Below are 13,401 nucleotides of genomic sequence, written 5' to 3' on the forward strand. Positions count from 1 at the left end.
AACAAGGCCAAACATTTCACCCAGCAGTGACATACACAGAAACAAAAAACACAATGACACCAGGAAAGATTTTAAATACTGCATATATTTAAAAACAGTTCAAAACTTATAATACACCGTACAAAAATAGTCTCAGTACTTTGCAGGACTGTCATGGCTGGAACATGAGGAACATAAAAAGGGGAACATTGAGATTTTTATTATTTTGTAGAGAACAAATAAGATTTTCTATTATCTCTCAGAACTCCCACATACACCAACTTAATCCATACGGTAGTGCAAAGCACAGTGGCGACATGTTAAGCACAGTAACCCATAGCAACCACATATTGTTTAACAAGACTCACCTGATTGGTCGCTTGGGATTACTGCGCTGTGCACGTCCTGCTTGATTAAGCCAATGAGTCTCCTAAAATGGCAGAACAGGTGGCTTTAAAGGGCATACAATCCAAATTGTCACACAGTTTATCATATTGCTTGTCAGCTCCACAATACAGCCACCTGTTTCCGTGTACAATACGCCTAACAAGTCGTCTTATTGCCATTGTACACCGAGCCCCTGAGAACACATTGCCAAAGTGTTCCTAGACAATCACGCAGTTTGGATACTGTTACAGACAGAATGGACGCTTGCCAAGAGCTCACCTGACTAAAATGGGATTACTAGTGTCAAACATAGTCGTCTCGATGTAGCCTATTTGTTACCAAAGCAGCAAAAGACACCTGATGTGATATTTACAAAAAGGATTTATCTGCTATAAACAAAGGTTTGGAAAAAGTGTGCAAAATGCTAGCCGTTAACCCTGTTTAAAGAGCGACGTTCTCCACCCTGCCGCTACCGTGATAAGATAAAAACAGCTGCTGCCTCTGGAGTGTTGCTAAAACCATAGGGATGTATTTAAAAAAAAAATAGCATTGCTACTCATTCTGTGAAACCGTGTGTACATTTTTTCTGTGTAAATAAGGCTGAAAACAAATGTAATTAGGCTATTATCTCTCCAGGTCGAATGTCATTCATTCACAATAGCATGAATCAGGTAAATACCACATTATGGCCACTAGATGGTGCTGATGAGCATTGCCCCATTTGCAGTGATCAAATGTATATGCAATTTCACAGGAGAAATAGCTCTGCAAACAGTTTATAAGTTGCACCCCATAGTGTTGATTTTGAGCTGCCAGACAACAAAAACAGATTTGCATTTACGATTTGTGCTTATTTTCCTCTTTATACAGCTTTTAACGAAATTGGGGGCTACCAAAATCTACAGAAGGCTTATACTGAGGCTGTACCAATGCTAGTGGTCCCAAATACCACATGCCACCTTCCTCGGTCAGACGCCATGCACTTATTCCGAGATCCAGTCTCCGGCGACCTTCCTTGGACAGGAATGACCTTTGGCTTGACCATCATCGCAGCTTGGTACTGGTGTACCGATCAGGTAACAAATGTTGGAAGATAGTTGTTTACCAATTGCCAAACCAATGTGATAAGGAGCGTTCTAACTAAAGTTCATGTTGGCTAGTCAAATTTCAAAGCGACAAAACAGCAGATATAAAATGACTGTGCACGTGTCACTTTAAAAGCAGGATCACTTTAAGTGCCAATAGCTTAGTTTGGCTCTACTGCCCAATTTCTGTCATGTGTCTACAATAAATAAACCAAGCCCCCCCCCCCCCCCCCCGTTAAAGTGCATGAGTATTTTATACACATAGCAGCACCTTAAAAACTATACAAAAAAATGTATGCCAGATTCGGTTTAAAGAGACCCTGTTACCAGAGCATTAATTTCAACAAAAACTATCCCATGGCATTATGGGCCTTTGATATTGTAGGCATGTTGTTTACCTGTGAAAGCCTCCTATGTGTAGATATCCAAAAGCCCTGAGACTGCTGCTGGGTGCCACCATCTTGGATGTGATGTCAGCACCCCCAGCAGACTTAGAGCTGTCACTTAGTCTATAGCAACCATTTTAGTCCAGAAGAACTCTTAAAAAATCTATCAGGTCTAGGAGAACCCCTGCTAAGAACAATGTATTGGGGGTCAGTGGGAAACACAACCTGTTTACAGTAGAGGTCACAATACCATCCTTACAGACCGCTAAAAAGACCATTGATGGTATGCTGCCGGCTCTTCCAAGTGATAGTGGTCTGAACCTTTACAGCCACCATTAAATAGGGGGTCAACCAACCACAGCCCAAGTAACCCTCAGCAACCTCTGGAGGAACCATAGGGTTCCAAGGGCCATCGGTTAAGAATAGCTGCTCTATAGTATTCCCCTTAATTCTCTTGTGTAGATAACCAAAAGCCCTGAGCCTGTTGACGGGCAACCACCATCTTGGTTGTGATATCAGCACCCCCAGCAGACTCAGAGCTGTCACTCTATAGCAGAGTTTTTCAAACTCTTTACTCCAGAGCAACCCTTAAAATAATTATCAGGTTCAGGCGAACAGCTGCTAAGAACAATTTATTGGGGTCAGTGGGAAACACACCCGCTTTACAGCGGTGGCCACAATACCATCCTTACAGACAGCTAAAAAGACCATTGATGGTATGCCCCTGGCTCTTCCAAGTGATATTAGTAACTGGAATTTTGCAGCCACCATTAAATGGTAGGTCAAGCCACCACAGCTCAAGGAACCCTCAGCAACCTCTGGCGGAGCGCTAGGGTTATAGCTGTCACGCTATAAGCAGAGTTTCTCAAACGTTTCAATCCAGAGAAACCCTTAAAATAATTATCAGGACCAGGGGAAACCCTGCTATCAATTTATTGGGAGCAGTGGGAAACGTACCCTCTTTACAGTGGTGGTCCCAATACCATCTTTACAGACAGCTAAAAAGACCATAGATGGTATGCCACCACTGGCCCTTCTGAGTGATATTCGTCCCCGGAATTTGAAGCTACCATTAAATGGGAGGTCAACTCACCACAGCTCAATGAACCCTCAGCAACCTCTGGGGGAACCCTAGGGTTCCAAAGAACTTTGGTTGAGAATGGCTGCGCTATAGTATTGCCCTTCACTCCTCCACTGGCAGCTGGTTATGTAGGAAGGTGAAGGGAGGGGTGAAGGATCTGGGCCAGCATAGAGAGCAATTAGGCTGTCCCTGAAGAGGCGAGGACTATGATGTGGAAGGAGGGATTGGGCTGTGCTAGGCAATGGACTCCTCCTGGAACAATCACATTTTCTAGCAAGTTAAAAAGGCACAATGCAAGGGAATACAAAATCATTTATGGAAAGGAAAAAAAAAAACAAACACTGCCAGTTAGCATGTAAAATATTTAATCTTTAAGTTGGTGACAGGGTCTCTTTAAAGACGTAAAGGTAACCTGAACTGGGAGAAAGCTGTAGGCTACTGTTACTATTTGCCTGTCTGACATAATGATCCACTGGCTTCAGTATTTTCTGAGTTAATGGCCAGGAACAAGTAGATCAGAAGTTCTACTTGACTAGGACTGCCCAGGTCACTGTCTCAACATTTGGAAACCAGACAAGCCAAGTAACTAGCATTTTTTAAGAGGTCAGCAGTGGCAGTCTTATATTTGTATAGTACAACTTTTCTTTGAGGTGGGACGAGTGCTTGTCACACGTCCGCTGCCATCTCCCAGATGTCAGGAAGGACAGAGAATATGGAGCCAAATGACAATTCCTTTTGCAAGGCAACAGTGCCTGCTACACGAGGACTTGCCTAACTCTGCAGGCTGATATGCTTTTATTGCTCCCTCCAGTAGGCATGATGCACTTTTACATTCAATGCCCTTGCTATAGGTGTAGGCCATTTACGTACCTACCAAAGCCTGGCCAAAAAACTCCCAGAGATGACCTCATCCTATCCTGCCTTGCTGCTAGGATGTTGCCAAGAAACTCCCAGCCGATTCAAACCTCCTTGCATGAACCCCCCCCCCATGTTTCAGTAGCAGCGATGGAGAAGATAGTGGACCACACATGTGCATGGGGTTTAAGAACTCGCTCATGTGATGGCGGAGGCGAGCAGTAATGGCTGGGAGTGTCTTAACATACTAGCAAAAAGGCAGGATGAAATTATGCCCATCTGGGTGTTTTTGGCCAAGTTTTGGGAGGTACTTACGTAGACAATCTACACCTATAGCAAGGGCTTTAGTCAAAGCTGCACAGTTTGTTTTTATCTACAAATGCCGGTTATCTGCATAGGCAGTTTTTTGTTAAAGGTAAACTAACCCTTTAAGGTCTCATGTGCACAATGAAGAACTTGAAGGGTTCAAACTAATGGATGGGGTAGACATGTAGAGTCAGAAAGCACAGATATAGACACCCTACATGTCCTATTCCTCTGGATTAGTGCTAATAATCCCAAATTTTCCGGGACATGTTTTAATTCACTGCAGCCAACAGGAGGAAAATAAATTCAGGTGTAGAAATAACGAACATATACATAATTGTAAATCTTACCATAAGTCACCAATTTTTATTATCTTATTTTTTGTTTCATGTTAAAATAGTCACTTCCCACAAACAAATTCAAGGGTACACCACCAAGTCTACAAACAGTGACCTGCATCAAAGTTCACACTTGTGCGATACCGAAAATGTACTCAAAATAGAGAGCACAAAAAAAAAAAAAAAAGGGCATTTATTACTTGTTTTTTGCAGGCACAATGCGGGGTCATTAACTGTTAATGACACCCCTAAGCACCTTGCTAAAGTGCTTGAGAAATTGCACAAGATACATGGCAAAGTACCATGCGTTTTTGTGTGGTGCAATTTTGGCCTTGTTTAAATGTACATTCAGGACAGTGCACCCACACAGATGTCAAACTGGGAAAAGTGGCAGTCTGTGCAGCCACTGCATCCCAATTGCCGTCAGTCGGATTGCCTGCATGGAACACCTGTGCATTGCTGTGTGGGTAAGCATAGTCTTGCTTGGGTGTACGCTACAGAATGCCCTGTGTGAATGAGGCCTTCTTTGGTGCAATTTAGATGCGGTAAGCAGCCCTTTGAAATTAATAGGCTGCCTTAGCGCAATGCAAGGTAATGCACGCACGTGAACCCAGCCGTGGGCTTTTGTAGTGTTACTGATACACACAGACGGAAGCCATTTTGTGAGGTTAGCCAATGTTCCAGAGTAAACTGTGCACCGTGTCAATAGGAACACGTGGCTTGATTTCTTGTTCTGTGGCGTTCCTAAGTGAATGTATAAGCTGACTATGGAGTCACACAAAATGGCCGCTGCACTTCATAGGCAACTTGTGAACTTCTAATGTATGGCCTGTGAGAACATCAGTTGTCGTGAGAAACTAGGATTGCCTTAAATAGTACATAAGTACCTTAAAACCGTTGCAATTTCTCTCACATACAGAGATCCAGTATATACATACATACATACACACATATATACATAAACTTACATATTCACATACATACAATTGCAACTAGCTTAAAACAGTAAACTATTCCAGGAGAACCAGGTGGAAATAAAAACACATTAGCAATGTTAGCAAAGCTTAGTTTGAGGAACACACAGCTGTTCTAACCTGTTATTTGAGAGGATGGACAGTAGCGCTGCTGGTCATTTACTGTGATGTGACTGGGAGACACGGATGTGCCTCATGACTGAAAATGGCTGAATGAGTGTCAGATTCTCTGACTTGGAAATAAAAAGGTACAATTCGGTTGGTTTCCACAATGGACTTTGTCTTCTACCCACGTTACTCTGAGGCCCACAAAACACTTGCAGTAACACTTTCTAGTTAAAGGGTATGTCCAGCCAAATCTTTTCTGGTGATGGTGGGGGGGACGCGAAGGATTAGAACTTTGTCAAGTTTTTACTGCTAATTGGGTCTCTATTACAACGAGGGCCACACACGCATCGACAAATGATAGATTTCTTTTCTGATCGATTTATGCCTTTCAGAAGATATCGATCTACAGTCAACAACCCATTTCCAGGGAAGTGGATTTTGATCCTTAATTATCGATCGTATCGGTTTCCACCATGTAATCTGATCGATGAAAATACAATTGTATTCACTAAGTATCTTAATGCTGCCAATCAATGCAAAACAAACTAAATTTCTGCCCTGGTCAAATCCAATTTAAAATGAGTCTAAGCCCTGGTTCACACTGGTGCGCCTCTGAAATGGTGCTACTTCAATGCGATTTAAAAGCTGCAGATAAGTGTGATTTGCACCACCGATTTCATTGCGGCTTGCGACTTTAACAGAAGCGTAGGCAAGTTGCAATTAAAAGCGGCAAAAATTAGTGCAGGAACCTTTCATAATGGCTGCAAGATGAGTCGCGACGATATGAAAAGTTCCATTGCCAGGAATGGGGTGCGACTTGTCATGCGCTTTGGAACTGTCAAATTGCATGACAAGTCGCACCAGTGTGAACAGGGGATAAATTAAAGCGGAGGTCCACCCTGCAAAAATGAAAAGCCAGCAGCTACACATACTGCAGCTGCTGACTTTTAATAATAGGACAATTACCTGCCCTGGAGTCCAGCAATGTCGGCACTGCAGCCGATGTTTCCATCAGCTGTTGGGTGCTGCCGCCACCATAGCCAGTGGGGTCAGTGAGGGAACCCAGTAGTGAAGCATTACAGCTTCACGCCAGGTCCCTACTGCGTGCTCTCGAGGAACTCGCTGCACTCTCCTACTGGCCCAGCGGCGGGGGGACCCGAGTGGGACAGGTTACCTAGCAAAGACAGGTATCCTCCCCCCCCCCCGAAAGGTGCCAAATGTGGCACTAGAGGGGGGAAGGAGACAAATGAGCAGAAGTTCCACTTTTGGGTGGAACTCCACTTTAAGGGAAGTCATGGCTATTCGATTATTTGTAGATAATTTTCTTTGAATCATACAAGAACATTAAAGTGTAAATGCCACTATTAGTAGGATTTACCCTCCCTTAGGCTGGCAATAGATAATGCAATTATTTTTTTTCCTTCCACCACGGGCGAAAGGAAAGAAAATCGCTTGAATCCCTCTTGCTGTGCCATTGTATTCTGATGGCGGGAGGTTTCCCCAATCATGGTACCAATATGACAGACATTTTTTATTTGCTCTCTGTGCTACTGTTGCAGATTTTCCGTCACTTCCTGTCTAATGGAACCAAATGTCACCAAAACAGGAAGTGGAGGGAAATGGTGCCCCAGATAGCAATTAAAACGTGGTAGGGTTTCCAATCCTTCCTCCAACTAAAATGAAAAGTTTTGGCTGGACATAGATTTTTAAACTGTATAAATCCCGGAGGCAGCCATTTAGATGGGTTGGCCATCTGGTCCTGATAATGCCGGTTAGAATATATCCTGCAGGCTGTGACTTTAAGGAGGTGGCCATTTTTTGGCCTAAACCATACCTAGCAAAACAAGCTTTCTGTGGAGAATTTTGTGAACGGAAACTGTGTTGCGCTTTCAATTAATCTATGAAGGTGGAATTCGAATGGCTATTTCCTTTCATATCCTGTTACATACAAGGCCTATTGTAGTATACTGCTGTGTTTTCAGGATATTATTGCCATTTTGTGACAGGACAGGCCTCATTTTCATAAGCAATGATTCAATTCACCACACAAAATGGCCGCCTCCCTTCACTGAGGTGATGGGCACACTGTGTCCAAACCATCCACTTTCTTCACTCACTTCCTTAATCTCTCTGTGCAACTCTCAACTCCCTAGACATTAGGGCCGAGATCTTGACATCTTCACAAAAAAATCTTTCCATCTTAAAACCAAATTGGCTTTTGTAGTTGAAGTTTTACTCCTCAAAAAACAAACTAGCTATGAAGACCTTTGTTTTCAGCCTGATCATTCTGTCACTTACTGACGAGCTCCACTTAAGCAGCATCAATTAAAAGAGATTTGTAAAACTAAACTTAAAACGTTCTAAATGAAACATCTAGCCCATAATCCTTAAAGTAAACCTGTCATTGTACAAATATGAGTTGTTATTGCTGACATGTCTTTAAAGGTGCAAGTTCTGGAGCAGTCATCTTTATACCATTAAAAAAAATTTGTCCCAAAATTTCTTTTGACAAGTTTCCTAAACTTAGTCAGCATTACCCAGTAAAGAGTTCTTGTTCTTAGGTGGTGCAAGTCATAGAATTCAATCAGAATCCATTTTTTACTGATGGGCTTTGAGTAGAGTGAATTCTGATTTCTGAATTAGCACTTAAAGCCCATTTCAGGTTTCAAGACTTTTTTTTTTTCCTTTTGATAATCCTTTACTGCCATATGTTATAATTTTAACCACTTTATGACTGGTGGACATCCTTGAATTTCATCTGTTATACTGGGATGATGCCTGCAGCTACAGGCATCATCCCGGTATCTTTTTTTTCAGCCAATGATTTGTTGTGTTGTAAAAGCCATCCTAGCGGCTTAATAACAGCTGGATTTCTTTCACAGGCAGTGGGAGGGGACGTTTCCCCCCTGCCTCCCATTGCCCACCGGCGCCTCTCTGAGCCCTCCCATGTGATTAGGAAGAACAGTATCCGATGTGGCAGTGCAGCTGGGTTACCATAAAGCTGGCTGGGTACCAGATGGTCCCCAGCCATCTCTAGGGTGCTGGGAGGCCGGAAGCGATGTCACTTCTGGTTCTGGCAAATATAAACACTTTCTGGAAAGCAGGGGTGCTCTCCAGGGTAGAGGAGGGATCAGGGGACTTATTGACAGGGCACTGGCAAGATTGGCCAAACTGCTGGCCATTAAATTACACAACTTATATAATAGGAAAGTGGAGGCTATAAATATAGAGGTTGTTTTTACAAGGTCTAAGAGATGGAACATCTTTTTCAGGGACTTGTTAGGCTTTCTGAATAAGAGCTCTCTTCTGGGTAAGGCCACCACATACAACAGGTTTACTTGGAGAACATTGGGTAGTGTCTCAGACCTGTAATAATATATTCTTCACAGAGAAATGAAACCAGTCTACGCAAACAAAAATTGACCTGGCTCAATGTAAACAAAGCGCGGTAGTGCAGTGGATGCAGAACCAGAAGAACAGGCAGAGAATGCTGACATGAAAATCCCTCATAAAACTCCTGCACACCTCACCAAGCATTTACAAGTTTCAGGCAGTCCATGGTCAGCACAGTCGTGGCATTTTCCCAGAACATAATAGGCCATGGTAATGGCCACTCGTGATTCAGGCACGGTCCTTCATACATTTATATAATGTACTCTTCAATGACCGTGTTTGTAGGTTAATTATTGTCCCTTCACACAAGATTGAAGAATAGGCAAGTCCATAAATGCAGCTTTTTTTTTACAGGTCCTTGTGCCCCGGGGGGCCATGACTTCTCCTCCGAGAGTCTAGGCCTGTTGTCCCAAGCTTGCTCTTGAGGTGTTTGGTTTGGGCGAGCTTAGAAAAAGGAATTCCAAATGGAGTTGATGCATTCTCAGTGGGTACGGGGCTCTGAGACAGCGGGCTGGTGTATCCTCTGCCATAGTCCTTGGCGCTCCACAATCCAGGTCTTGACGCAAGCCCTTCAGACTTTCTGTTGACATGGCGATATGCGCTGGGGCCATCCATGCCTACTTCCCTTTGGCCTCTGCCCTTGCCTATGTTTCGGGCCCCGTGCTGCGATGAGAATCGGTCATATCCTCCCGGGGGCCCGTTGGAAGTGTACTGGAAATTGTTTTTCTCCTTGAGGAGCAGAAAGAGAAGGAAAGCGGGTTAGTAAACATGCAGCAGGCCATATTAGTCAGTTAGGACCACAGATGTAAAACCCAACACACACACACATGCGTTGAGGACATAGTACAGGCCAACGATAAGAAAGAATACTATAGCAAGCGACTTCTAAAGAACTATTCGTGTGCAAGATGACCACAATATATTATTCAATTATAAATTTTAGGAAGACTTCAAACTTTAGCAATTCATTGTAGTTTTCATGGAATTCCTATACCATTTACTTGTGAATTCCCCTCTTCCTGTTTACAGACACTTCTCTTTCCAGATGAGAATGTCTGCACCAGGAAATACAAACTAAGCTCCTATGATGCAATGGGAATGTTCCTAGCTCTGCTCCTACACAAGCTCCACTATAAAAAGCATGGACATCAAGCCCCGGAAATCTGATAAATTATTTGGTTCATCATAGCAAAGATAATTTATAAAATAGAGTTTTTTTTTTTTTTACAATTTCAACCACTCTACATTTCAAAACATCCCCTTTATGTGTTAGATCTCCTATAAAGTGTACCTATCATAGTGTGTAAAAAAAAATAAAAATAAAAATAGGACACAGCTGCGTCTGGGGCCATACATATCTGCTGATTCTACACTCTGTATACACACCTAAAGTCACTAGATGAATTATATGTGTCCAAACTCAAGTACTTGGTGCATATTTTTTTTTGCAGGATCTTTTGTTAGCCCAGCCAGCAAGAACCTGAGTTCTGTGTAGAAAATACGCATATGCCTAAGTGAATAAGCCCTTAAAAGTGAACGTCATGTTCTATCACTAGAGGGCAACGCCGGCCCACGGCAGAGAATTATCAGATGACGATGCAGGTGCGATTTAAAAGTTGCGGTGTAAATTGAGTAAAACTGACAGGAAACATGTCAATGGCCTTGTGCGAGGTTCCCAGAAACCTTTTAGTGTCGGTTTACTATTATACACTGCACCTGCTCACTGAACCTCATTTTTTGGGGTATCTAAAAAGACTGTCTGATTTGCCAGCAACAACCAATACGATGCTCCTTCGCATTTTCCCAGGTGGTGGATGTGAGGAGTTTTTAAAGTTAAAAACACAGCTCTCATCCATTGCAACCAGTTAGGCCCCTTTCACACAGGGCTGGTCTATTCCGATTGTTCCTCCATCTTTTGATGTAGGAAAAAGAGACCGTGTAATCCCTGTGGGTAGCCAGATGTGTATCAGCCTATCACCCACATACGATCAGGTCATAAGAAGCGGACCTGGACACAAGCTTTTTCCGCTCGGGCCGAAGAAACCTAAACGGACTCTGCTGTAGGCGGTTATAGCTGGATGCATGTCTGCTTACATCCAGCCACCCATAGGGATACTGTGCATTCCATTTTTGATCAGTGTATATATAGGTCAATAACAGACTGCCGGAAAGCCCATGCAAAAGGGGCCTTAGGGCTCATTCACACTGGCAACAACATACATGAGTTTATAGGATATTTCTGAACACAAGAAAAAAAAATTATTGTAAATGGATTTTAAACTGTATTATCCACAATTCCACACTGAGTTTGCTGGCATTTAGGTGCTTTCATGTTATCTGTGGTTATGGAAAATAGAATTGTGTGTGCAGGGTCAGAGTAGATACTCTGAATGCAAGTACATTTGTGCCTTATTCACATGGGACGTTTTAAAGCATATGCCCGTAGAAGGGCCATGTTTACCAGCACAGGGATGCACTGGTGTTCCATACATCCCTGTGCATGCAGTCTCATTGAAGTCAAGTGGGACCCAGCAGCTGCACGGATACAGTCGCTACTCCCAATCTGACATCTTTGTAGGTGCATGGTCCTCAACACACACAGAGTGCGCTTGGGGCTGTGCACTTGCACGGATGTCAAATTAGAAGCAGTGTCCATGTATCTGCAGCTGCTGCATCCCAACTACTATCAATGGGAATGCCTGCATGGGCTGGCAACTCCAAAAAAAAAAAAAAAAAAAACAGACATTCACCATTTTTGGCAATGCAGCAGCTGCAGAGACATGGACACTGCTTCTAATTTGACATCTGTGCAAGTGCATCATTACAGTGCAATGAGGTGCACTGCAACACGTATGTTGGAGCTGCGTTACCTTTGTGTGTTGGGGTGCCCCTCAAAATAAATAGCACCATAGTGCACCAACACACATCACTTGGGTTGCTATAATGCATGCAAAACCACAATGTCAGAAAAAAATCCAACATTTACATGGGAGGCTGTTGCAAAACTACAAGTCCCATCATGCTCTGCCTCTTGGTGTCATGCTTGTGGCTATCAGAGTCTTGCTATGCCTCATAGGACTTGTAGTTCTGCAACAGCTGGAGGTCCGCTAATTGCATATCCCTGATTTACAGGAATAGGCATTAGCAAAATCTCACAATGGGGACACCTGTTCCTTGTGCAGATTTAATCTCTCTTCCGGTTGTGTCTCTGGTACAGGAAGTCAGGGAAGCCACCTGACTGTGAGCACAATACAAGCTTGGCAGAGTTTTTTTTTTTTTTTTAGATCCCAGTTGGGCTAGATCTCAGTATCTACAAATGAGCCTTTTATTTTTTATATAAAATCGGGTATGAGACTTTCACTGCATTAAAAAGATCCATCGTTCTCTCATTTATCAGGTCATTGTACAAAGGTCCCTGTCCGCCAAGAACCTGAGCCATGCCAAGGCCGGATCCATCCTCGCCAGCTACCTCAAAATGCTGCCTATGATCTTCATCATCATGCCAGGGATGATCAGCAGGGCTCTGTACCCAGGTAGGAAGTCCAATTGTAATAGAAACTTGCGTTTTATTAAGTTTGACGAGTGCTTCTCGAGTTTGAACTGTTCGCTTACCAGAGCGGCCGCCATTCTGTACATTGGACATTAGTGGATATACAGTATATTGCGTATATTAACAGGCAGTGTGTCAAGTAACTGGCAACCAGGAAACAGGATTGAAGTACAAAACCTCAACCTTGTTCCACCGTCAGATTTAAAGTACTGTCTTTGCTGTATATGGGTGAATAAAGTATACTACAATCTACTCAATGACATCCAACTAATTCCCGAATGGGTATAAGAAGAGTACCGCAAAGGATTCCCACTAAATTCCAAACATCGGAAAGGTGCATCCTTGCCACCCCTCATAACTATTTCAGAAAAAAAAAAAAAAAAGTTCATGCTTAACAGAAACACTGCCATGCATAAAAAAGTCACCATGTGCAAAACATTATAAAAACAAAAACTACTACAACACAGTGTTGATAAAAAATAAAATAGTTGTGCAGCCCAAAGCAACTGGATTTGGTGATAGGCGCCCAAAATAAGCCGCAAAATGAAGGTTCAGCCCAGCAAGAGTTTAAAAGGATAAGTTCAGCTTTGCAAAAAAATAAAAATAAATGCACATCTTTTTGCAGGTAAAAAAAAAAAAATGTACATTTATTTTTTTTTGTTAGGAGCCTGCAAAGCATTGCAAATCGGTCTGCTCGTACTGGCAGGCAGTTACACAATGACAGGAAGCATCAATGAACTATCTAGAGTGCTCAGCATCGCCCTGGTAGTTCATTGCGAAGTACAAGCTGACATCCGCAAAGGTTGTCAGTACTTGTCGTTCACCCTTTCACAGAACTCTGTGAATAAATGACACAGCTGGGTGGGCAGAACCCTGCATGGCCGCGTTTTTTTACAAATTCTGACAGCGGGTGCGGGAAGAAGATCCCCAGCTCACTGTCACAATGGGGATTGGGAGGG

At 43.0% G+C, this 13,401-nt stretch overlaps 2 protein-coding genes across 3 annotated transcripts in view; one reads left to right on the forward strand and one right to left on the reverse strand.

Moving 5' to 3' along the window:
• The window catches only part of SLC5A10 (solute carrier family 5 member 10), a 250,214-nt gene that overhangs the window by 47,387 nt on the left and 189,426 nt on the right, over window positions 1–13,401 (forward strand). For both annotated transcript variants that reach the window (XM_073636394.1, XM_073636395.1), the window contains exons 8-9: window positions 1,237–1,442; window positions 12,290–12,425. In XM_073636394.1, the coding sequence (XP_073492495.1) occupies window positions 1,237–1,442; window positions 12,290–12,425 (342 nt within the window). The remainder of the gene's footprint in view (window positions 1–1,236; window positions 1,443–12,289; window positions 12,426–13,401) is intronic.
• FAM83G (family with sequence similarity 83 member G) overlaps window positions 66–13,401 on the reverse strand; it is a 99,014-nt gene continuing 85,678 nt past the window's right edge. Inside the window, exon 5 of the mRNA XM_073636392.1 lies at window positions 66–9,621. Within this exon, the coding sequence (XP_073492493.1) occupies window positions 9,241–9,621 (381 nt within the window). The 3' untranslated portion in view covers window positions 66–9,240. The remainder of the gene's footprint in view (window positions 9,622–13,401) is intronic.

Source organism: Aquarana catesbeiana, linkage group LG06 (assembly GCF_042186555.1).
Source record: "Aquarana catesbeiana isolate 2022-GZ linkage group LG06, ASM4218655v1, whole genome shotgun sequence".
Lineage (NCBI taxonomy): Eukaryota > Metazoa > Chordata > Amphibia > Anura > Ranidae > Aquarana > Aquarana catesbeiana.